This window comes from Podarcis filfolensis, assembly GCF_964270895.1.
Source record: "Podarcis filfolensis genome assembly, chromosome: 13".
NCBI classification, from domain to species: Eukaryota; Metazoa; Chordata; class Lepidosauria; order Squamata; family Lacertidae; genus Podarcis; species Podarcis filfolensis.
In genome coordinates, this window is record NC_139615.1 from 18689930 (window position 1) to 18711822 (window position 21893).

Here is a 21893-nt window from a genome sequence, read left to right on the forward strand (position 1 = left end):
ACTTCGGAGTGAACAGTGCACAGCATCACACCGTTTGCTTGTTTATTCTTGTTTGGCAATCAATTGTAGCCGAGTAAGATTGTCTTCCATAAACACGGTTTTAACAATGAGTCCGTAAGTGACTGTGGAGGCCAATTCTGGATCCACACGTCCTTCCACAGTGGGGACATTGGTTTCCAGGCGGGAATTGATCACGGTGTGGATTTGCCAAGCATGCCTTCCTCTTAGCACATTTCTCCCTTGCGTCCTGAGTTTGAGTGTCTTCAAAGCCCAAGACATCTTTGGTAAAGGCTGTTCTCCAACTGGAGTGCTCGCAGGAAAGTGTTTCCCAATTGTTGGTGTTTGTACTACATTTTTAAAAATTTGCCTTGAGACAGTCTTTAAACATCTTTTATTGACCACCAGCATTACACTTTCCATTTTTAAGTTTTGAATACAGTAGTTGCTTTGGAAGATGATAATCAGGCATCTGCACAACGTGACCAGTCCAACGAAGTTGATGTTGAAGAATCATTGCTTCAACACTGGTGATCTTTGCTTCTTCCAGTACACTGGTGTTAGTTCGCCTGTCTTTACAAGTGATGTGTAAAATTTTTCGGAGACACCATTGATGGAATCTTATAAGTGGTCCATGTTTCACAAGCATACAGTAAGGTTGGTAGTACAATAGCTTTGTAAACAAGCATTTTGGTTTCCCTGCGAATGTCCCTGTCCTCAGACACTCTGCACTTCAATTGAAAGAAAGCCACACTTGCAGAGCTCAGGCGATGCTGGATTTTGGCATCATGTTGGCCCTTGTGGAAAGATAGCTGCCCAGGTAGGAGAAGTGATTGACATTTTCCAACGTTACACCAAAGAGTTGGATTTGTAGCGCTGAAGAGGGGTTATTTTGTACTTGTTGGTGCAGCACTTTGGTTTTTTGGATGTTGGGCGATAAGCCAAGCTTTTCCTAAGCTTCTGCAAAGATACGTAAGCTTCTCCACTGAAAAGCTTACTTCGGAGTGAACAGCGCATAGCATCACACTGTTTGCTTGTTTATAGGGCATCATTAATATGCGTGGCCCTTTGCAGCAAAGGTGGGGAGCCTTTTGCAGTCTGAGGGCCACATTCCCTTCTTGGAAACTTTCCAGGGGCCACATGGCAGTGGTGGGTGGGGCCAGGGGCAAAAGCTGGCAGGGCAATGGATGTGAATTTTTCCTTTGTGCAGTAAGCTAGTTTCTACACACAATCCTCTCTTTCTCTGTGTCCAATCATGCAAAAGGCATTATCAGAGTTCAAGAAACAAGACAATAGGTGGGTGGCTGTCCCTACTAGGGAGACTGAGGCTACCTTCCTCCAGCAGCTAATTTTAGATGTTGCAAAAAGGCTGCAAATAGTTAGTCATTAAATTTATTGTATAGTCACTTGGGTGGGGTCAAAATTAACTTGGCCAACCTCAGATAAGATGCATCTCTTGACCTGCAGGGGATGGGGCAGCAGAGAAGTAATTGCTGCCGCCCCCCCCCCAAGAAGCAACATTTATTCCGCTGGCTCTGGGTCACAGGTCTCTGCCTTGAGGAGCTTACAATCAATAGTTTGGCACAGCAGAGGAACAGGTGAGGATATACAGGGCAAGGATATGCATTCGGTCAAGGGTCAGACTGGAAGTGACCCTCAAGGAATCCTGATAAACCATACCTGTGTGCGTTTAATTACAAGAGGACACAGGGACGGGTGAACACAGGACACTTACAAAACAGGTCACTGATCCATCTTGGACTTCTGCAGACCTTGGGGTTTCCCCAGACCTGCTGGTCCCTTCTTCTTGTGTGTGGGGATGCTGCCATTTTGGCTTCATCAGGATCTACCTTTGGAGAACTGATGATTTAGAATTACTTTATATATATCGTTAAGCACCAGGAAAAATATTTCTTTTCTACCGAGCCTTTGGGTTTTAATTAACTGTGCCCTCCTTCAGTGGGTGGGATGTTTTAGTCCTGCCCTTTAAAAATATGAATGAGTTTTAGATTTACATATGCTGGTTTAAATGTATGCTATTTATTTATTACTGTAAGTCACTGTGTGTTACTTTTGTTCTACTGCACTTTTGAATAAAAAAGTACACAGTGGTACATTAAAACAGAACGATACAAAGCAATATATGGTATGGTGGGGGCAGGGACACCATCTTAAAAAAACCCATCCCCAAATAACATGGGTATTCTGTGCATATTTTACTGAGTCTTACTCCCAAGTACATGTGCATAGGATTGCACTAAAACATGCAGCACCAAATAGCAATTTAAAGCAGCATCAGGGTAAACAGCAAAATAAAGATCCTCTAAAGTCCCATTTAAATAAAGGTGTGGGAGCGAGGAAACAAAAGGGCGAGAAATGATTTATGCTTTTTCAGCAGGCATAAACTGATGTTATGCGTTTGTGGGTGTCAGACACTTATAATCTTAGCAAGTGTTAAAAGCTAATCAAGCCAGGCTAGCTTCCTGATGAGGTAACTGACTGGGTGATGGGCCATTAAGAGAACAAAGGAAAGGGGCTCTGTGCCAGATGATAAATGGATGTGGCCCCTCCTGCAGCTCTTACAACAGTTAGAGGGACAAATCCGAAGTTTTAGGGCAGAGTTTACTGTGATGTGACCTAGAGGAAAAAGCTGCTAGCTGGAAAGGCAGAGAGAGAGGGATCCGTGCCTGATTTCTGCTAGAATCCAAGGCTGTGGCTATGGGAGAAGTTAGACCGTCTCGGGGTGCTAAATGCTATGAACCCCTTCATCGCAGGCTCAGGTTGTATATATGTGTAAATAAACCGTGCATCATGAAGACACCAGAGTCTGCTGTGCCTCATTTCCAAAAGGAAACACAGACCTTGGGTAAATGCCTGGAACCCCTGGAGTCTCGCAGTGCTCAGAGACTGGGGTGGCCTGCAACCTTGACTTTGTATTTCTGCGCCACTGACACTTTCATTCCTTTGTTGTTGCTGCTGCTGCTGCTGTGCTGTGATCCAGTTTGCAGTGTTATTTCTTTTAATGAGATATTCTGCCTCCTTTGTTTTCTTTTTATTGCCCATAACAGGAGTCACCCTAAAGGTCTCCAGACCAAGAGGCAGGGCAAAAATGAGTGCAAGGAGAATGGGGATGGAGGGGAAAGCGTGGGGGTGGGGGTGGGGGGCCTACACTCCCATCACTTCTGCATCTCACCTGACCGTTGCAATGCTGCCTTTTCAAGCTTAGGAACAAAAGTAGGTGAGGGACGGAAAGATATCGCCAGCAGGACAGGAAGGCAGCGGCTGACATTTCGAAAGAAGATATGATGAACTTTCAAGTTGTCTGCAAGGCAGAAATAATCCCTGCGCAAGCTCTCTGTCTCTCTCTCTCTCTCTCTGCCTCTTTTCTTAGTTGTTCAGTTTGTTTGATTAAATCCAAGTCAGAAATCTAGGCCAGTTTATTTTTATTGGGCGATGTAGGAAGACGGAACCCCATCCTCTCCCTTGTGTGCAGACATGGGCATTCCCCACACGTTTTCTACAAAACCCAAAAACAGGGTTGTTGCTGCCGCCGGTCCTTGGAATATTTTGGGACCCAAGAAGTAGGGCAGTGCCCAATGATGGCTGGTGAATGTGGGCAGGGGTGGGGAGGCAGGACCCTCAGACAAAAGCTCCCTTCCAGCACAGCTATTGTGTGTTGTCAGTCAGTCAGTCTTGATTATTACAGCTGCAGATCACTACGATCACAGATCAGCAACACGTGTGCTGTTTTAAGTCTGCTGCCTCTAAGCTATGCTATCCACATGTTATGTCAGGGTCCCACAAGTCAACCTAACACAACCCTGCAGTCAGAAAGCACAATTTAGGAAACACTGGTTCTATTTCACAGCTGGGGGACATGATGATATTTGTTTTCTGTGGTTTAATGATAATCATTTTATTTGTGAATATTGGTTATTTTTTAATAATTTTGTGGATTTCCTTATGTTTTACCTACAGTTTTATTACATGCACCTCTTAGAAAGCTCTTTGATTCTCTCTTTATCTCAAAACCTTGCAAAGAAAAGCCCTGTGAAGAAATTCTAAAGGAGAAAGGAAGTGCAAAGATTATCGGTAAGTATAATTATTGAGCTGTCTTAAGCCTCTTATGTTAATACTCACCCTCTCTGCATCTGTTTCGTTATGTTTTATCATTAATTTGTGTTTTCAAAAAAGTTAAATAAAGAAATATACGGAAGGAAGCTCCTTGGTTAAGCAGTTTGTATATCTTTCTAAGTAATTGTAATTATAGTTATTACTATTCAAGCATGAGATTCTCAGGGCAGGTGGGCAGGCCCAGCTGCAGATTTTGGAGGGCCCTGTGCAGGCTGTCTTTGGTTATCCCTCATTCCCCTACCCCTGACTAATGCCTGCCTCCCCATTTGTAGCAATGGCACTACAACAGCTCCACAGCTCACCCGGCAGCAGCAGCAACAAGATGGCCACTTTATGCACATGAAGGAGGGAATCTATCATTGCCAAGAGAAAAGGACCAACTAGGATAAATATTTGTACAAAAAATGTACATGTTGACTTATATGCATAGATGCAAATTTAGAATACACACACACACACACACACACACACACACACACAATTAAATAGAAATACAACATAATGGGGAAGACTGACCTCGTGACTTGTGTTCCAGCTCAGTCTTCTCAGGGGTGATGGTCAACTTCAAGGCTGCTCCTCTCTGTTCTTGTCCTTCTTCCTCTTCAAACCAGATTTGGGATTGCATGGCCCTTCAAGCAGAGCACTCCCCGCTGACTGCCCTTCAAATACAGAACTGCACCCTGAAAAGTAGGACACCTGGTCACCCTAAGAACATGAGATGAGCTTTGCTGGATCCGTCTCAAGGCCCGTCCAGAATTCTGTCCTCATGGTGGGATCTATGAGAAGCCCCCAAGAGGCGCATAAAGACCTCTCCCACTCTCTCTCTAGGCAGTAAGCGCCACAGTAGACTGGAAGCTAAATGCCTGCTTAGTTCTGACTGGGGCCTGGTGACCGCAAAATCTTATTTCCTATAACATTGTGCAGAATGAAATACGAGCTCACTATGAGAACAATGGCTGCCGCACTGCCAGGACCAACAGCATCCACACCATTGTGGGTTTTGAGTAGTGCCTGAGGATGATGGTGAGGACCCAAGAAAGGCATCAGCCCTGGTGTGCTCTGACACGGTATGTGGCCCCCAATGAGGCCGCAGTATGCTGGGCTTCTGGATGAGGCCCTCTTCCAAATGCTCCTCCAAGAGAGGTTTGGAGGGTAGCAAGAAGAGCCTTTGTGGTCGGGACGTGACCCCTCCATTTTTGAAAATGCTCTCCCCAGTGAGGTCCACCTGGCGCCCATCTTACTATGTTTATAGCTCCAGGTAAGACTTTACAGTGGTACCTCGGGTTACAGACACCTAGGTTACAGACTCTGCTAACCTGAAGTAGTAGCTCGGGTTAAGAACTTTGCTTCAGGATGAGAACTGAAATCGTGTGGTGGTGGCGCAGTGGCAGCAGCGGAAGGCCCGATTAGCTAAAGTGGTACCTCAGGTTAAGAACAGTTTCAGGTTAAGAACGGACCTCCAGAACGAATTAAGTTCTTAACCAGAGGTGCCACTGTATTCTACTCCCAGACAATATCATCATCATTTTTTTAGAATCAGGATTGGTTTAAATGGCCACTGCAATGCTTTCTGGTTTTCATGGGATGGTGTGGGTTTTACGACTGTAAGCTTCACTGGTTGTTATGGTTATGTTTAAAATTGTGTGCAGTGGTACCTTGGTTTACAAACTTAATCTGTTCCTGAAGTCTGTTCTTAAACCAAAGCATTCTTAAACCAAGGCGTGCTTTCCCATAGCAGCGGGGGACTCAATTTACAAATGGAACACACTCAACAGGAAGAGAAACATATTCTGCTTCCAAGGCAAAGTTCACAAACCAAAATACCTACTTCCGGATTTGCAGTGTTCTTAATCCAAGTTGTTCATATACTAAGCTGTTCTTAAACCAAGGTACCATTACATGTTCCCTACTGCTTGTAAGTCACCTAGATTTATTTATTTATTTATTTTCTAGAAGATGTCTAAGAAATTGAGATGATGAAGATCTGAATTTTAGTTTGGAGATCTCAGTTGGGTAGGATAATGTCAGGGAACTGTCATCTGAGACGAAGGAGGTGAAAGGGCTCATGGAGGGTGAGAGAGACCACTCAGCGGAGGAGGGGACCAGCAGGGGGAGAAGTGGAGTTCCAAGGGAAAGTGAGTCGGAGGGAGGGCTCAGAGACACTTCAAGCGAGAACAGTGGGGAGGTTTCAGGACCTCCCGTAGGGACACCCACTCCTCGGCGGAAACTGTCACGCCGAGAGTCCAGAAGACGCGTTTCCGTTAAGGAGCTTTTATGCTGGAAGAAGTTCCGTAAACGCCCACTGTCCGATACAACGAGCGATTGATGGAGCCATGCTTAAGGAGCTCCATCACAGACAGAGGTTTGGGAACTTAGCCAAACTCTGAGGGATCAGGATTTTACGCACAAGCAGCTCACCATCCCATCACAGATAAGGTATCTCTGTTCTTAGTGGGCCATGGGTAACTTACCTCAGTTTCAGGTAAAATAACCTGAAAACCCAGCTAGATAGATAGATTTATTTATAGATAGATTTATTTATTGTGGCCATTGGCCCATATCGAAAACAATACATCAAAATTTATCCATAAACAATACAATTTAAACAGTTCCAAATTAAAACACCCATATAAAACCAATTTTACTTCAGTTAAGTAAACACTATACACAATAAGCTCCCTCTATGTAAACCGCAATTCAAATCCATCAGATTTTGGGGGGTATGCGTCTTAGTTCTGGCACTTATTGATGGTTCTTAAGTTTAGCTAAGCTGTCAGAGTCATACAGTGATCCATTTCTCCTCTTTTGAAATAAAACATTAATCAGGTATCTAGCAACTGCAAGGGATCTACTTGTATCTTCGTCGTTTAATAAGTATATTATTTGGGCTTCCTGAGGTCTGTCAGCAATTCTCGATAAATATGGGGCCAGAAACTTGGACCGTGAAGCCGAATATAATGGACAACAGAAGATTATATGATATAACGATCTATAGATCCACTTTTACAGTCACAGAGGAGTAAGATCTGTCCTTTGGAGAGTCTGTTACCCAACACGTTTGATGGGAAAACATTGAATCTAGCCTTTATAAAGGCATACCTGTGCGTCACCACAGATAAGGTAGTTAAATAAGATGGAAGTTTCGTTGGTGGTGTTAAGCCAAGGTTTATCGGCGAACAGATGCCACCACCTGTCGCAATATTAAATTGTAAATCCATCTCCTCTAATTTGTGAGTTATAATTCTCTTGGCAGAAATTAAATCCAATTTTAATAGTTCAGATGGAGATAGTCCGAAAACCCAGCTAGTTTCTACAGAAGGCTTTGCTGTTACAGAGTAACGTATGTCTGCCCTGAGAAACCAAAGGAAAGCAATTCACACCACATCCTTTACTACAGGATCAGAGGTGCCATCTGAGGCAGGATGAGCAGGAGAGTGACACAGCAAAGCTGTCTTACAGTATTTTGAAGAAGCTAAATCATACACATGGCCTATTGGAAGAGTCAGGGTAAAGTACTACTTTCCCACACAATGCAGTTAAAACTATGGAACTCACTCCCACAAGATGTAGTGACGCCAGCTGTGTACAGTTCATAGCAGAATTGCCTTTACAGTGGTAGCTTGGTTCTCAAACTTAATCCGTTCCGGAAGTCTGTTCTAAAACAAAAGCGTTCCAAAACCAAGGAGTGCTATCCCAAAGAAAGTAATGCAAAACAGATTAATCTGTTCCAGACTTTTAAAAACAACCCCTAAAACAGCAATTTAACATGAATTTTACTATCTAACAAGACCATTGATCCATAAAATGAAAGCAATAATCAATGTACTGTACTATAAAATAAATAAGACAGTATTGTAGATTATAAAAATTAAAATTAAATGATAGTCATTGTTTGGTTGGGGGCCTTTATCCATTTCCGCAGTCACACAATCAATTATTAGCTGAAGTGGATTCCACACAGTCACAAAAACAAAAACGCAAAATAGCAAAAGAAAAAACACCAAACTTAATCTATTTGACTTCTAAAATGTTCGAAAACCAAGGCGCAGCTTCTGATTGGAGCAGGGGCCCCGGAAACAATAGCCAACAGCCGCATTGGATGTTTGGCTTCCAAAAAACTTTCGGAAACCAGGACACTAACTTCCAGGTTTTTGGCGTTTGAGTAACAAGGCGTTTGAGAACCAAGGCGCCACTGTATAGCAGAATTGAAGCGTATTCCTTCCCTCAAAGAATTCTGGGCCCTATAGTTGACTACCCACAGAATTACAATTCCCAGCCGCCCTTAAAAAAAACTACAGCACCCAGAATTATTTTAGGTGGGGAAACGTGATTTGAATGTGCTTTAAAGGTATTGCGTGTAAGCGGCCTAGGGGTGGCTCGAAAGGAGGATTAGGCAAATTCACAGAGGATAAATTAACTAATGGCTGCTAACCATGATTGGCTACATTCCATCTCTACTATCAGAGATAGTAAGCCTCTAAATCCCAGATGCTGGGAATCACAAATAGGGAGGACACACTTTTGCACGCATGTTTCCCTTGTGGGCTTGGCAACTGTGAGAACTGGATGCTGGACTAAATGGGCCTTTGACCTGAACAAGCAGGGTTCTAAGTCAGCGCCAGATTTAGGGTGGTGCAGGCAGTTCTGCCACACAGGGTGTCAAGCCGAGGGGCTACAAAATCGAGATCCACAATTGAGAAGATCCATGCTGGAACTCACCACAAACGGCTGCCATGTTCTCTTCTGATGGAAATGGGGCCCACCTGAGAGATGCTAGAACCGAGTTCCAGTGAGGGGAAAAAAGCCCTGGAGAAGATCCACTCAGGGTTGCCAGAGTTTGGCCTTCCATAGGGCACCATATTACAGAAGGCCCAATCCTTCAGGATTTTTGTTGGGGGGTGCAGGCCTTTTATTAGGGGGGCAGAACCTCAGTTTGCTATGTATCTTTATTGATTGGGGGGGCAGCTGCCCCTCCCTTCAAAACTTCTGGCTTTCCTGAGCTGATGCTGTATTATTCTAAATCACACGATTGGTCCTCATCCTCCCATTACTTAATATGTCCAAAGAACTGTTGCCTTTTCGGTGGGAGGCCAAGTTCGCTGGGGGCGTGACTGAAAACCCCGGGGGCAACCCCCCCCCAAAAAACCTGGCTAGCCCTCGCATTTTTGAACAGGCGGGTGTGCACATTTGGGGAAAGCGCTTTGCCCATCCATAGCTGTCAACGTTTCCCTTTTTTTTAAGGGAAATCCCCTTACTCCGAATAGGATTCCTCGCAAGAAAAGGGAAAAGTTGACAGCTATATGCCCATCCTTTCTTGTTTTTAGGGCGCACAAACCCCCCGCAGTCGCTTTATGCGGAGGGGGCAATGCCCAGACGGCGGAGGGGGGCAAAAAGCAACAACCCGCCGACCAAATGACGCTTCGCATCACCGGTGAAAAGCGCTTCGAGCATTTGGGAGCGGGTTGTGGGATCTCCTCCTCGCGCGATCCCCTCGCTCGGCCGCCAGGGGCCGCCTCGCTTCCCCGGTTCAGAGGACGCTGCTCTCCTCCCTTTCCTCTCCACGTGGTCGCAGATGGCCGCTTCCAGAAGCTGAGCCTGGAGCTGCTGCCGCCGCTACCTGCGGGGTGAGTGGGGTGGCGAGGGAAGGGCGCCTCGGGGGGCAGCGCCAGGGGGCGAAGGGGCGAGCTGGGGGTGGGAGGGAGCAGTTTTGGCTAGAGGAGGGAATGGGCCGCCCTTTGCGGTGGGTGAGGCTTGGAGGAGGGGAGGCAAAAGGGAGGGCGGGGGAGAAGTTTACCGGGGTGGGGGAAATGGGGAGATTCTCCCACCCGCCCCAGACAGCTGATTTATTTTTTTTAGAAAAATGAAAAGCTGCTTGGTTACGTGTGGGGAGAAGGTGAGACAAGGACAATAGAGACTTTTTAAAAGACTGGGAACCATGTATGCTGTGTTTGCAGAAAGAAGTGGACTCACTAGCAGGGTTTGAGTAAACAAGTACAACCAGCAACATAGAAATTAAGATGTAAAAACTGGAAAATAAAGTGTAAGAGGAAATATGAAAACAGGTATGGTATAAAAATGTTAAGAATATAATAATATTCAAGTTGAAGATTGCAATATTAAGGTAGAATAAAATAAGCAGGGGAAGCAAACACTCAAAGAACCAGAAAAGGAAGTTGAGGGAAGTCGGGGGGAGGGGGAGCTGGGGGGGGATTTATATTCTATTTTGTTTTTGAGATAATGTTGATTGTGATGATGATAAAACTGTAAAACTTAATTTAAAACTTTTTTTAAAAAAAAGTGTGGGGAGAAGGTAGGGCGGAAACTCTGGAGTTGGGCTAGCGGCTTTTGAGCCTTGGCGAGTGGGCTTGCTGGAAGAGGAAGAAGGGCTGGCCAAGGTTCAAGCCCTGGCCTCTCCTGGGTTGGGAGAAAGACCCGTGTCTGAAATCCTGGAGGTCTGCTGCCAGTCAGTGTAGACTGACCACTGGTACTATACAGTTTCCTGTGTTCCTATGGAAGCATCTGGCTGGTGGAGTAGAGTAACCAACCTTAAGGAAGAGCCCTGTTGGGTCAGGCCAAGGCCCCAGCTGCACAATACATTTATAGAAGTGTCACATCACTTTAAAGAGGCCTTGTTTTCTCCCAAAAAATCCTGAGAGCTGTACTTTGTTAACGATGCTGTGAGTTGTTAGGAGATCCTCATCCACCTCACAGAGCCAACAGCTAAAGTTTGATTCTTCTGAGATTTGTTGCTCTGTGAGGGGACTCTGGATGCTAGATATATTCTGTTTGTGGCCTCTCCCAGACCATCTCCCAGGTGATGCAAATGAGATAGCATCCAGTGGGAGAAAGGTGGCTTACTCCTGAGCGCTATAAACAGTGGGAAATGGAAAGGTGGGGTTATCCCCCCTTGGTATCTTGGTGTGGCGTTTACCCTTGCCTCCCATCTTTCTCCCTCTGTCTTGACTTTTAGGCTGTGCTTTGAAGGTATTCTGTAAATAAATTCAGAGCTGTGTGATTTTTGGCGTGGTCTCGATAACCAAGCCAAAAGTTGTGGCTACCTCTGCCCTTGTTGTGAAGCCACACTTTCAGGAAAGGATGGCTAGGTTCTTGACAGTTTATTGCTGCATGGCCAAATTGCTCCAGGTTCCTTGGCAGAGCAGTTTCCAAGCAAGCCCCAGTCTTCTTATTCAGTCTTTGAGCTGGGGAAGGAGAGCCCCACGAGCCTCTTATACATTTTCAGGCTTGAATGGAAACCTGGGCCTTGTCAGTGGGTAGCAGCAGAATTCCCAATGTGAGTCTGGAAATGTGGAAGCCTGAATCCTGTATGTACTAACAGCATACTCATCCTCCAAGTCTGGACCTTTAGGTGGCCAAAATGGTCCTCTGGGAGGAAGGGCAAGATAGAAGTTTAAATAATAATGGACATTAACAGATTTGGAGAAACCCCAAATAAATCTTGGGGGGCGGGAGAAACCCTAAGTGTGGGGAAACCTCAAAAGCAGCCCATTGAGGACTGAACATGCTTAGTGCCATGAAATGCTGGCTGATTTTTGGGTGTGTAGGGACTGAATTTCATACCCTGGCCGGAACCCTGAACAGGAGCACTCCACGCTGCAACACTTTGTTGCAGGTCCCATTTATCAGTATAGTAATGGTGTTTTCACAAAAGTAGAGCTGGAGCCAAGACACACCTGGTAAGTGTCTTGGCAGGATGAACTTGGGCAGGTAGGCCTACCCCCTGCTTTCTCACCCATGCTCGTTTCTCATTCTATCTCCTTTTTCTTTAAAGCTTTGTGAGCTGCCTACTGACTGGAACGGCATTCCCCAACCATGGCTGAAGGAGGTGCCGGTGGGAACCAGCCACCCCGCGAACCGCCCCGCAACCTCCAGGGCTTGCTGCAGATGGCGGTCACTGCAGGGAATGCTGAACCTGCCCCGATGGAGCCCATGTCTGATGAGGTGCGTGGCTTGGCTTTTATAGGAGGGGTGGTGGTGAGGTCAAATGGTTGTTAGATCTGGGGAATGAGTTTGAGGAAGGTGCTGTCCTGCGATCCTGGTGCGTTAGAGCTAGTGTTGATTGCGGAAGCTAAATACCAAGATTATCTAGCGAGGTGCAGAGCAGGTTGGATGAGAAGCAGCCTAGGAAGTATTATCCAAATATATTCCCTGTGTTGCTATTACATTACTAAGCTCATCCAACTAATGCTGTGAAGCTAGAAATAAAAATAATACAAATCTAGATATAGATATATCTATATCTATCTATCTATCTATCTATCTATCATCTATAATTTGCAAAAAGTGTTTGTGTATTCATACATAGATACACTGTCCATTCCTGGCCTTAACCATTGCACCATGCAACTAGCTTGGGGCTAGGAAAAAAAGATCTCAAGCTGGCCTGCTCCTGTGCCTTTAACAGCAGCGGTTAGCATTCACAAATCAGCAGCTGACGTTTGGAGGGGCATGGAGATAAGACAGCATTGCCTGCCTGTCAAAGCGCTGTTGAAACCAGTTTGAGGAACCAGGAGCCCTCTCGGCTATTGCTGTATGACAGCTTCCAACATCTGTGCCCACGGGTTTGCCAGCAGGGGCTGAGTCCATCAATGTCTGGAGGGTCACAGGGTCACTGTAGAGATACAGTTTGGCTCCTGTCTAAAGTTGGCAGCTCCAAGAGGAGTTGACGACAGCAGCGAGGACCCAAAAGCCAATTTTCTAAGCACAACTTCCCCTAACTCAACGGTGTATGCAAGGAACTAGACTGGCAGGTGCTGAAAAGCAAGACTCTTCTAGGAGAGAGGTGGTGTCTAATATGGGGGCTAGGAGATAAAAGTTAGGTTATTTCTGGGGGAAGGAGTGAGCTTTTGGCAGGAAGAGGAAGGACACGTGTGTATGAAATTCCCAATGTTTCCTTTTCATTCACCTCTGTTCCCTATGCCACTCTGCAGCGGAGACAGTGGCTGCAGGAGGCGATGGTCGAGGCCTTCCGGGGGCAAGTGGACGAGGTGGAACAGATGAAGGAATGTCTGAGGCTGCTGGAGCCACCAACCCCCGGAGCAGAACGTGGAGGGGAGAGTTCAGAGGAAGCACATTCAGACCTTGAGAACAGAGAAGGTGCCTTGGACCTTCTGGCAGAGCTGTGTGAAAACTTGGACAATGCTGCAGGTATAGAAAATGCCCCATTCCTGTGTGTGTGTGCGCGCGCACGCGCATGTGCTTGTGCGTGTGCAAGGGAGAAATAGAGAGTGCAAGAGAGTGGGGAAGAGGGTGCCTTGAGTAATTTGGCGTGGAAACACTAGGAAATTGAGATTCATCTAAGATCTAAGAAGTGAGAAATGTCCTTAGGAGCATATTAGAGGTGGCAAGATTATTCTCTTAATTTCCAAGGCTCTTAACAACTTGGGTCCAGGAGACATTAAGGATTTGATTCACTGAGGGCTTCAGGAGGGTCACTGTTTGAGGGTCCCTCATGGCTGGGATGCCAGAAACCATGCATTAATATTGCAGGCCCCAATCTGTGGAGAGTCAGCTGAGATCAGACAGGCCTCTCCTTCATTGACTATCCAGCACCCAGCAAATATCTTTTTATTTCAGCAGGGTTTTTAAGTAAACATTCTGATTTTTTAAATATAAACTGATTTTATCTTTACTGTATCTTTCTAAACTCTTGCTGTACACTGCCTAGAGATTAATATTAATATTTACACCCTGTCCATCTGGCTGGGCTTCCCCAGTCACCCTGGGTGGCTTCCAGCAAAATACAGAAGCGTAATAAAACGTAAGAAATGAAAAATTCCTGATACAGGGCTGCCTTCAGGTGTCTTCTAAAAGTTGTATAGTTCTTTATCTCCTTGTCATCTGATGGGAGGGCGTCCCACAGGGAGGGTGCCACTATTTATGATTATGGTGTTAAGCGGTGTATATAAATGGTTGAAAGAAATAAAATTAAAGAGTAAATCGCACCCAACGGTTCCAAGTTTATATGGTGGAAAGTAGTTACCCTTTGTAACCCCAGTGAGCCACAGCTAAGTCATAGTGCTGGCTGGGTTTGCAAGATATCCTACCATTCTGTTGTGCTGCCTGCTTTCCGTTGACCCTTTTGCTGTCCTTCCAGACTTCTGCAAACTGGAGGGCATGCGGCTGTTAGCACACCGGTACCTGGAGCACGAGGAGCAGGAGCTGCGTTGGCGGGCTGCTCACCTGGTGGGCACCTGTGCCCAGAACGTGCCCAAGGTGCAGGAGCAGGCCCTGGCGCTGGGCTGCATGAGGAAGCTGCTGAAGCTGCTGGACCACGATCCCAGTGAGGCCGTCCGGATCAAGGCGCTGTTTGCCATCTCCTGTGAGTGCGGGAATTTTCTGACCTGTTGGAAAGGGTGAATTGATTAGTCCTGCAGCAATACAACTGCCTGCATTTTCTGTTCAGCAGAGTAAACTGTGGTTTGAATTTTCCTTTCAGGGTAAACCATGGTTTGAGTGACCAAGCATTGAGGTGGGAGGATTAAATGCACACTCCCCTCAAACGGTTCATCTGGCTTTCCCCTTGGGAAAGACAAATGCAGTTTGTCCATCTCACTTCTGATCCAGCCCTCTGAGATAGCAAAGCCCTTACATTAGCAACAAGCTCAGCGTTTTATTACGTTACCAGATAAATGAGCCAAAGCAGCGGAGGGAAGCTCTGGCCCTTCAGACTACAATTCCCATCAGTCCTCACTGTTGGCCATGCTGTCTGTGACTCATGGGAGATGGAGTCAGGGGGACATGGAGGCCACTTCCTTACCCCTGAGTCAAGCCACCATTTCAGGCTTGGGAGCTTAATTAGCTGAGGGTTTCCCCACATGCGAGTGAAAATCATATTAATGGGGTCCCACTGATTTTTGTGAATTGCATTTTGCTAATGAACCCAATCTCTCCCCCCCCCCTTTCTCTCTGCCCCTTGTTGCATTGCCAGGTTTGGTAAGAGCCCAGGAAGCAGGCCTTCAGCAGTTCCTACGTCTTGATGGCTTCTCAGTCCTCATGAGGGCCATGCAAAGCAACGTGCAGAAGCTGAAGGTGAAATCTGCCTTTCTCCTACAGAACCTCCTCATAAACCACCCAGAGCAGAAAGGTAATAATATAATAATCATAATAATAATTCATTATTTATACCCCATCCATCTGGCTGGGTTTCCCTAGCCACTCTGAGCGGCTTACAGCATTTCTAAAAACATAATAAAAACATCAAGCATTAAAAACCTCCCAATACAGGACTGCCTTCAGATATCTTCTAAAAGTCAGATAGTTGTTTATTTCCTTGACATCTGATGGGAGGGTGTTCCACAAGGCGGGCGCCACTACCGAGAAGGCCCTCTGCCTGGTTCCCTGTAACCTCACTTCTCGCAGGGAACTGCCAGAAGGCCCTCAGCACTGGGCCTCAGCGTCCGGGCTAAACGATGGCAGTGGAGACACTCTTTCAGGTATACAGGATTCAGACGGTTTAGGGCTTTAAAGGTCAGCACCAACACTTTTAATTGTGCTCGGAAACGTCGTGAGGAGAACTGTAGAAGGATGCCTTGAAGAGCTGTTCTTTGGTTTGTGAAATTGTTATGGCTGCACGCAGTGGACATGGCCATCTCCCACCAATCTTGGGCTGTCCCCAAAGTAGGCCTTCATCAAGCCCAATTGGCTGAAGGAGGCTGACAATGATGCATTTCAGAAGCCCCACATTGGCAGGGACTGTGATACTGCCCACCTAGGTGGTATGGCGTCAGCATGTTCCCGTAAGTGGACGTGTCTCTCCTCAGCTTTTCCACCCCTTTCTCTCCACAGAGGCTCTCTGTTCCATGGGGATGGTCCAGCAGCTGGTGGCCCTGATCCGGTCTGAACACAGCACTTTCCATGAACACGTCTTGGGAGCCTTGTGCAGGTATCGAGGGGACTGGGCTGCAGAGAATGAGAGCCAGGATCCAGGGGGATCTCTGACTGATCTATTGAGGGCTGCTGGCATGCTTGGCACTGGTGTCGTTGAGTTATTTGGGGAGGAGAGCTTTGTTTCTTGTTATAGGCCAGAGGTATGAAGTGAGTTATACAAGCCTGAGCGTTCTCCAGTCTAGTTCTCACCGAGGGTGTAGACGTGAGCTTAGGCTGAACTGTTTCAGACTACAAGACTTTCCCTGTCACTCCTTCTGTTGGCGAACTCAAAACAGTGCATGCCGGCAGCGGCACAGCCAAAAATAGGTCTACTAAGAAACAAGTGGGGAAGCATCAGCATGCTGGGGGAACCATGCGAGATTTGCAGAACTTAAAAGAGGAGGAAAACCTTTGAAGAAATGAAACTTAATAGGGCAAAGAAACAGCAACAAAACAGTTCAGTCAGGACTAAGCATGCTCAGTAGCTATGAGATGTTGGGTGTCACTTGGAAAGGAAAAGTGTGGGGGATGAAATGGAGTGGCTGATGGAGGGGCTGGCAGGCAGGCAGGCAGGAATTGTGAAGAGGAATCCACAACATTCACAGGTCTCACTTGCTCACCTCTAATCTCCCATTCCTTCCCTTTCAAGCCTGGTAACAGATTTTCCTCAGGGTGTGCGGGAGTGTCAAGAGCCGGATTTGGCCCTCGAGGAGCTCTTAAAGGAACGGTGCCAGCTACTGAAGGATCAGGAGGAGTTTCAGGTAGGCAGAAATAAATGGGTTCCTTTCCCACCAAGCTGTGGCATGAACTTGGTGCGAATGTCTGGACTGCCACTGAGTTTTTCCAATGGGGAAACTAGAATTCTGTTTAAAATAAATGATTCTGCTGCCACAGTTTTCCAGCTTCCTGAATATGTTTCATGGAGTGAAGAAGGGCAGGGCTGAGCATGATAACCATTTCAAGCTTTATTCTCCCCATGTTGGTTAGGAACCTCCAGCCCAAAGGCTCTGATCAGGCCCGGCAGGAGTCCTGATTTGGCCCACAAGGCTGTTCCTCCACAAACAACCACCAGATGTGGGTCAGGTACGGACATGGCTGCAGAAACGGGAGCTTAAAATCGTGCTCCTGATTCTTTTTTGGCAAACAGACCTCGCTGATCGGCACTGACAGACTTTGGAGTTTTATCCATACACAGGTGTGGCCACAATTCAAAAAGTGCCTGCAAACTGATATTTTTCCTCTGCAAACTGCCTTCCTGGTCTGCATAAAAAAACATCAGTTTGTAGGCATCCAAACCACACCTGCAAATAGGTGGGAGCCAGCGCCCGTTGAAGTTGTCACCTGCCGTGATAACGGCGAGACGTGAGCAGTTGCCCGTGAGGGGTGAGGATTTGGCCCGCCCGCCAGATCCAGGCCCTCATCCTGACTCTGCAGCAATGGAGGCCGGAGCATTTACTTTAAAGCGGGTGGGGAAGGAAGGCTGAGAATGGAAAAGCCAGCGTTTTGCAAAGTGAAATTCCACAACAGCCTGGAATTATGAAACCTTATGCCAGGTGTCAGCAACCTTTTTCAGCTGTGGGCCGGTCCACTGTCCCTCAGACCATGTGGGGGGCCGGACTACATTTTTTTTGGGGGGGGGGGAATGAACAAATTCCTATGCCCCACAAATAACCCAGAGATGCATTTTAAATAAAAGCACACATTCTACTCATGTAAAAACACACTGATTCCTGGACTGTCCGCGGGCCGGATTGAGAAGGTGATTGGGCCGGATCCGGCCCCTGGGCCTTAGTTTGTCTACCCCTGCCCTATGTATTTCCACCACCTTCTTGCCTAGGTGGCAGCATGTCCCTCACTTCGCTCTACTTTCCTGGGCACTAGAGTGCACTAGGCACCTTTTTTAAAAGGCCAACTTTCTGAAGCTTGCAGTGCAGCTATTCCCATTTAAGTGCATTTCTGGAGACGGCTTGCAGCACGGAGAGCTTATAATTATTTATTATTTATACCCTGCCCATCTGGGTGGGTTTCCCCAGCTTTACCCACCTAATAATAGCACAATGCAGAAACAGCTTAAGAAGGAAGTTTGGGGTTCTCCGCTGCTCGGGGCCCCATAATCCAGCCATCGCTGCCCCAACCCATCTGCGAGAGAGTAAGCCAACTGAGGCTGGCCCTGTGATATATAGGAGGCATGTTTTCTCCCAGGCCCCCCCCAGTGGTGAGAGGAAGAAACAGCCTCCTATTGCTGGAGAGGCAGATTTCTTTAGAGGTCAGGGTAAAGTCCCGTTGCTGTTCATTTCTGTGCTTTCTGGTACTAAATCAGCCCCGTATTTAGTAACCCAGCCAGGTGGGTGGGGTATAAATAATAAAATCATTGTTTTTATTAATATTAGCACTAGCACTATAGCCAGAAGAATTTACTTACTTATTTTAATCCGCTTGTCCAGTGCCCAAGAAGCAGTTTACAACACATCCATTAAGCAACATTAAAGCACTTGACATCTGACAGTGACACACAGAAATGGGTGCTTGAGCTACACGTCAGAAAAGGCCTCTGTAAGGAGGGTCTTAAGGAAGTGTGGTTGCACAGTAGCAAAAAGCAAGGTGTTCCATAACTGAAGAACAGACACACAGTCTTTTCCTTTTAAAAGTTTTATTTTTATTTTCAAAGTTTCAAAAAGAAAAAACAGTTTTTTACACATGTTTTCACAAACCCATAGTCCATGTCAGTACCTTTATGGGGTTCCCTTCACCCCTCTCTTGGCTTCCAAAATTCATCTTCCTTTTTTAACTGCATCTAATTACATTTATCCAAATTATTATATTTCATTTTTATCCTTTGTTATTTTAAATTACAAGTGCTATGTCAATCCTGCTAACGTTTTTATTTCATTTCCCAGAAGGCCTTGGCTGTTTTTACATGTCCACAACATATGGTGAAATGTACCTTCTTTAACTTTACACTTCCAACATATGTTGGTTGTGTTCTTACACACTTTCACTAGTCTTGTAGGAGTCAAATACCATCTATACATCATTTTCATATAATTCTCTTTTAACGTACAGCAAGCTGTAACACACACTCTTTTCCAATGCAAGCGGTATGGAACTTTTACCATAGAGATACCAAGGATAGAGTGACGTCACTTGGCCCCCATTGAGAATCGCGGACGGATGGTGGCTTTCTATTTGAATACAGGCTGCACATGGCTCTAGGCTGTCTCTGAGGTTTTCTGTCTGCTGCTCACGGAAGTGGGGAGGGGGGCGGAACTTGAGTTGGCTTCCTTGCCACAGATCCTGGAACCGTGCCATTCATTTCCGAGTGCGGTTGTGTCACAACGCCATCTCCCCCCCCCCGTGCTCTTCTTTAGCTTGATTTGAGGGTGGGGGTCGGACGGACATGTTGCTTCTGTTTCATGTCATCTTGTGTTTATTCTCAACAGACAAGTTCCCACCCCTGCTGTTAGCCAGCGACAGTTTTCCCTGAACGTAGCAATTAGGCTGTGCCGAGCTTGATAATTAAACAATTGGCATAATGGAGTAAGTGTTGGGGATGGGGAACAACCTCACTGTGCCATTAAATTCTTTTTAAAATAAAAAATTTAAAAAATCCTAACACTTCCCTCTCCTTTCCCCTGTTCAGCTCCAAAAAAAATCTCCATGTTGAGGTGAGAAAGCTTTGAGACTGAGAACACATTCCTATCCACAGGACGCCATATGGGCTGTAGTCTCAAGCCAAGGAAGATGGTTTTGGTGGCCCATAAGCAAGGCTGAGCAGGAGCATGAGCCGCAATAAGCCCCGTTACTTGTAGACAGAACGGTCAACCTACAGGCATACCTCATTTTATTTGCAGGCCGCCTTTCAGTAGTTAAGGCCTTGCTCAAGGCGACTTACGTCGCGAACAAATTGTCTAAAATAGTCAAAAACAATAAAACCCTTCAAAAAGTACACAACCAAATTGAGCAACTTCCACGTTAAGTCATGATAAGATCTAAAAAATAAAGATACAAAAAAGTTCAGTAACAGCAACAAACGACCCCAATGGAAAAAACAACCACCCTAAACAACACCCCAACCCAAGAGTTTGTTCTGCAGCCTCAACTTTTGCAGCTGGAGTCAGTCCAGGTCCTGCCTTCCCAGGCCAGGTGGAAAGTGGCCTGCAAGGCAAAGGAGCAGGTCTTCCAGGACTCGCAGCCAAGATGGTCCAGCTCCTATTTAGCCGTACCATTTCAGACTGGGGGTAGGGCTGTGTGTTGTCGCCTTTTGGAATATTCCCTTATAAAATAAGATGGGTGGAGGGAGTAAAAAAAACACCCTGCACTTGGCATTTATTTACTTATTTAAATGTTGGCTGTGTTTATTTCCTGCCTTTCTCCTCCAAGGAGTTCAAGATGTGGTGGTTCTACTGCCTTCCATTTCATCTTCTCAACGGCCCTGTGGTGTAGGTTAGGCTGAGAAAAATTGACTAGCCCGAGGTCACCCAGTGAGCTTCATGGCTGAGTGGAAATTTGGACCCCTCGGTCTCTAGGTCCTCGTCCGACACTCTAACCCAGCGGTAGGCAACCTAAGGCCCATGGGCCACAAGCGGGCCATGGGGGTCGTTTAACCGCCGCTCGTTCGGGGAGCCCCCGTGCACTATGCTAAACTGGTGCGGGGAGTCACTTCCGCAGCACCCGAAATTGCGTCCACACAGACACCGGAAATCGCAGGCACGCGTGCTCAAGTGCACACGCAATCCGGCCCACGAAGGGATCTCCGCTGGAGTGAACCGGCCCAGGCGAGGTAAACCTTGCCGACCCCTGCAGTCTAACCACTACACCACACTGTCAAGGAAAAAGCCATCTGTGTCATGATTTCATTGCCACCACACGCTTTATTTGCAGATGGTGAGACTTTCCACTGCCCTCCCAGGTTCAAGCCAAACACTTAAAGAACTGAACGCCCATTAAAGAAGGAGCAGAGCTTGCCTCTCTTCCCTTCCTTTATTTTTTATTTCGTTTTGTTTTTAAAGGAGGAGCTGGATTTCTGTGAGGCCCTGCTGCGCCTTTGCTTCCACGGTCAGCCTGATGATAACAGCATGGACCGGTAACTTGGCTTCCCAGAAGAACCCTTGACGCTGTTGGATGTTCATGCTTGCACTTGGAAGCTGTCTCAGTTGGAGAGGCTTGGTGGAAACGCCCGTGTTTATCCTCCCATTCACTGATCTGGCAACAGGCTCCAGTAACAGAAGATCTCTCTGAAACGAGATACATGGCTTGTTAAGGAAGACACTTTCATAAGCCATTGCTGCGTAACTTCCTCTCCGTAGTTCTGCAGAAGCATTCATCTGCTAATCTACCTTCCCAGCCACACCCAGGCAGTTCTACCTTCATTAGCCATAGTTTTGAGATGGCTCTTGAGATCTCCTTTTTAATTGAGGGAAAACTAATCCCATTTCCTGTTCTCCGCTGCTTGTTATTAGGGAAAAGATGCTTAGTCAGGCGAGAAGGCTTGAGTGCCTTTTGGAAAGTAGATGATCAAGAATTGCCTTCTTACTTCCGCAGCATATGGGAACTGGCTATTCTACAAACCTACTCTGGGTTACATATTTGGGGAGCATTCGTTCAAAAGGGGCTGTGGTTTTGGTGTATCTGGCTGCAAAGGACCTGTAACTCTACCCATTTTTTTAAAGTTGCTGATAAGAGTTGGGAAAAGCTTGTCCCAGCTGAAGAATTTCTCGGGGGTAATTGTGGGGGGAGCTTTAAAAAAATATGCTTGTGACAACTCGAAATGTATTGCAAACAGCTTGAATCTCCCACAACTCTGCTTTGCTGTTGCTGTGTTCACTATTCAGCATTTTTTTTTATTTAAAAAAAACAAGTTTCTGTTTCGGGTGCTA

General features: G+C 46.3%; 2 protein-coding genes across 3 annotated transcripts in view; one reads left to right on the top strand and one right to left on the bottom strand.

Moving 5' to 3' along the window:
• BRSK1 (BR serine/threonine kinase 1) overlaps positions 1-3722 on the bottom strand; it is a 54672-nt gene extending 50950 nt beyond the window's left edge. Inside the window, exon 1 of one of the 2 annotated variants that reach the window (XM_083580203.1) lies at positions 1733-3722. The gene's annotated coding sequence lies outside the window, so the exon portion shown is untranslated. The remainder of the gene's footprint in view (positions 1-1732) is intronic. The other variant, XM_083580206.1, reaches the window with a different exon arrangement.
• A 5905-nt stretch (positions 3723-9627) lies between these two features.
• On the top strand, positions 9628-21893 carry HSPBP1 (HSPA (Hsp70) binding protein 1). The gene is made up of 8 exons (XM_083580367.1): positions 9628-9755; positions 11921-12090; positions 13080-13296; positions 14246-14470; positions 15080-15235; positions 15937-16033; positions 16667-16778; positions 21027-21893. Exons 2-8 carry the CDS (start codon positions 11962-11964, stop codon positions 21102-21104), a joined length of 1014 nt encoding a protein of 337 aa, XP_083436493.1. The 5' UTR covers positions 9628-9755; positions 11921-11961; the 3' UTR covers positions 21105-21893.

Coding starts and splice junctions, on each gene's coding strand:
- HSPBP1 (XM_083580367.1), top strand. CDS start 11,962: ATGGCTGAAGGAGGTGCCGGTGGGAACCAGCCACCCCGCGAACCGCCC. Junction 14,471..15,079: donor GGCGCTGTTTGCCATCTCCT/GTGAGTGCGGGA, acceptor TTGCATTGCCAG/GTTTGGTAAGAGCCCAGGAA. Junction 16,779..21,026: donor AGGATCAGGAGGAGTTTCAG/GTAGGCAGAAAT, acceptor TTGTTTTTAAAG/GAGGAGCTGGATTTCTGTGA.